This window comes from Mizuhopecten yessoensis, unplaced genomic scaffold (assembly GCF_002113885.1).
Source record: "Mizuhopecten yessoensis strain PY_sf001 unplaced genomic scaffold, ASM211388v2 scaffold9385, whole genome shotgun sequence".
NCBI lineage: Eukaryota > Metazoa > Mollusca > Bivalvia > Pectinida > Pectinidae > Mizuhopecten > Mizuhopecten yessoensis.
The window spans coordinates 119,307-120,636 of record NW_018408021.1 but is presented as its reverse complement, the minus strand read 5'-3'; the positions used below and the strand labels follow the sequence as shown (position 1 = coordinate 120,636).

Here is a 1,330-nt window from a genome sequence, read left to right as displayed (position 1 = left end):
CCCCCCTCATTTAATACGATTTAACTTGTTTCTAGCAGAGCATCAACATCATTAAAGACAACAATTTGGTTACTAGGATAAAGAACAGAATGGTAACTTACCTGCCGGTTTCAGAGTTATGACTTCCAAATCTGTGTCATATTCATCACTGTCTGAGAGAGACGGCACCCCAAAACCACTCGTAACATCTGTCCTCTGTCGACTCGCCTCCTCCGGTTTAGAATCTATTGTGTTTTCCTTGCCCTTCACTGCCTCTACTCTTGTCCCCCTCCCGCTGTCCTCTGTGATTCCCCTCTCCACCTCCGCCCATGTAGATCCCCTCCCTAAATCCCCAAGGGACAGTAGAGTGCTGTAACGGCTTAGATTCTCAGACTTTCTCCCGGTTGAGCGTTTATCTGTAACAACAGACGAAGTACCAGTTCTTTTCCGGACGATTTTACGGCTGCAAACGCATGAATTGCGACCCGACAAATATCCTTCATCGACCAAAGGTGTTTTTGTTAGTCTGGTATCTAATCCGTCAATTAATTCCATCATTTTTTTATTTTTTTTTAATTCACAAATTTTAAATCACAAATAATGTACCACACTGTCCCGTCAGTGAATGTTTCCTAATATGATTCATTTCTGTGTACTAGATAAACGCTATTTTATCAAGTTAGTCCATCGGCCTTTCCTGACAACTCCTACTGTAGTGTGTATTGGCATTTCCGCATGCCTTCTCTCCCGTTGGTCCGTTTTCAGGTGTATGTTGTACCATTTGACTGCTCAGGGCTTCGCTTTGTAACATTCTCCAACAGGCTGCTGGGTCCGTTACAATGTGACTTGCCGATCACAATATACAAACCCCTTGACTACCATCCTAGAACCCACGTTTGACGTTTGTAGTCTTTTGAAACTTGGGATGTAAAAAATTAATGAGAGTTGAAACTAACAATATCGACATTACCTGGTGAGGTGTGACGAAAGGCTGTCTAGCGTAACTGATTCATGAGTAATTGATAAAGTCGGTATTGTGTGCAGAACAGTACATCGTAGATTTAAACAGATACAGGTATATTCCCATCAGTGTTTGTCCATCATCACGGATTACGTGTATACGTATCTATTGGAGGGAGTGATTAAAATCATCATAGATTATACCGATACGATCCTCTGGGATTCGGATGATTAACATAATGGCGAGTTTATTTCTCTATTATTTATCATTCAGTACTCTTATTATGCCAATGACAGACATATTCTAAAAGTTGAACATTAGTGTAATACAATATTATGATATTCATTACATTGTGTCTACTTTTTTATGTTTCTGACACATTGTCTATAG

General features: G+C 40.2%; 1 protein-coding gene across 1 annotated transcript in view; it reads right to left on the bottom strand.

The window, feature by feature from the left end:
- The window catches only part of LOC110457931 (leucine-rich repeat-containing protein 74A-like), an 18,032-nt gene extending 17,169 nt beyond the window's left edge, over nucleotides 1-863 (bottom strand). Inside the window, exon 1 of the mRNA XM_021509404.1 lies at nucleotides 102-863. Coding sequence (XP_021365079.1) covers nucleotides 102-537 — 436 coding nt within the window. The 5' untranslated portion in view covers nucleotides 538-863. The remainder of the gene's footprint in view (nucleotides 1-101) is intronic.
- Nucleotides 864-1,330: the final 467 nt, after the last annotated feature.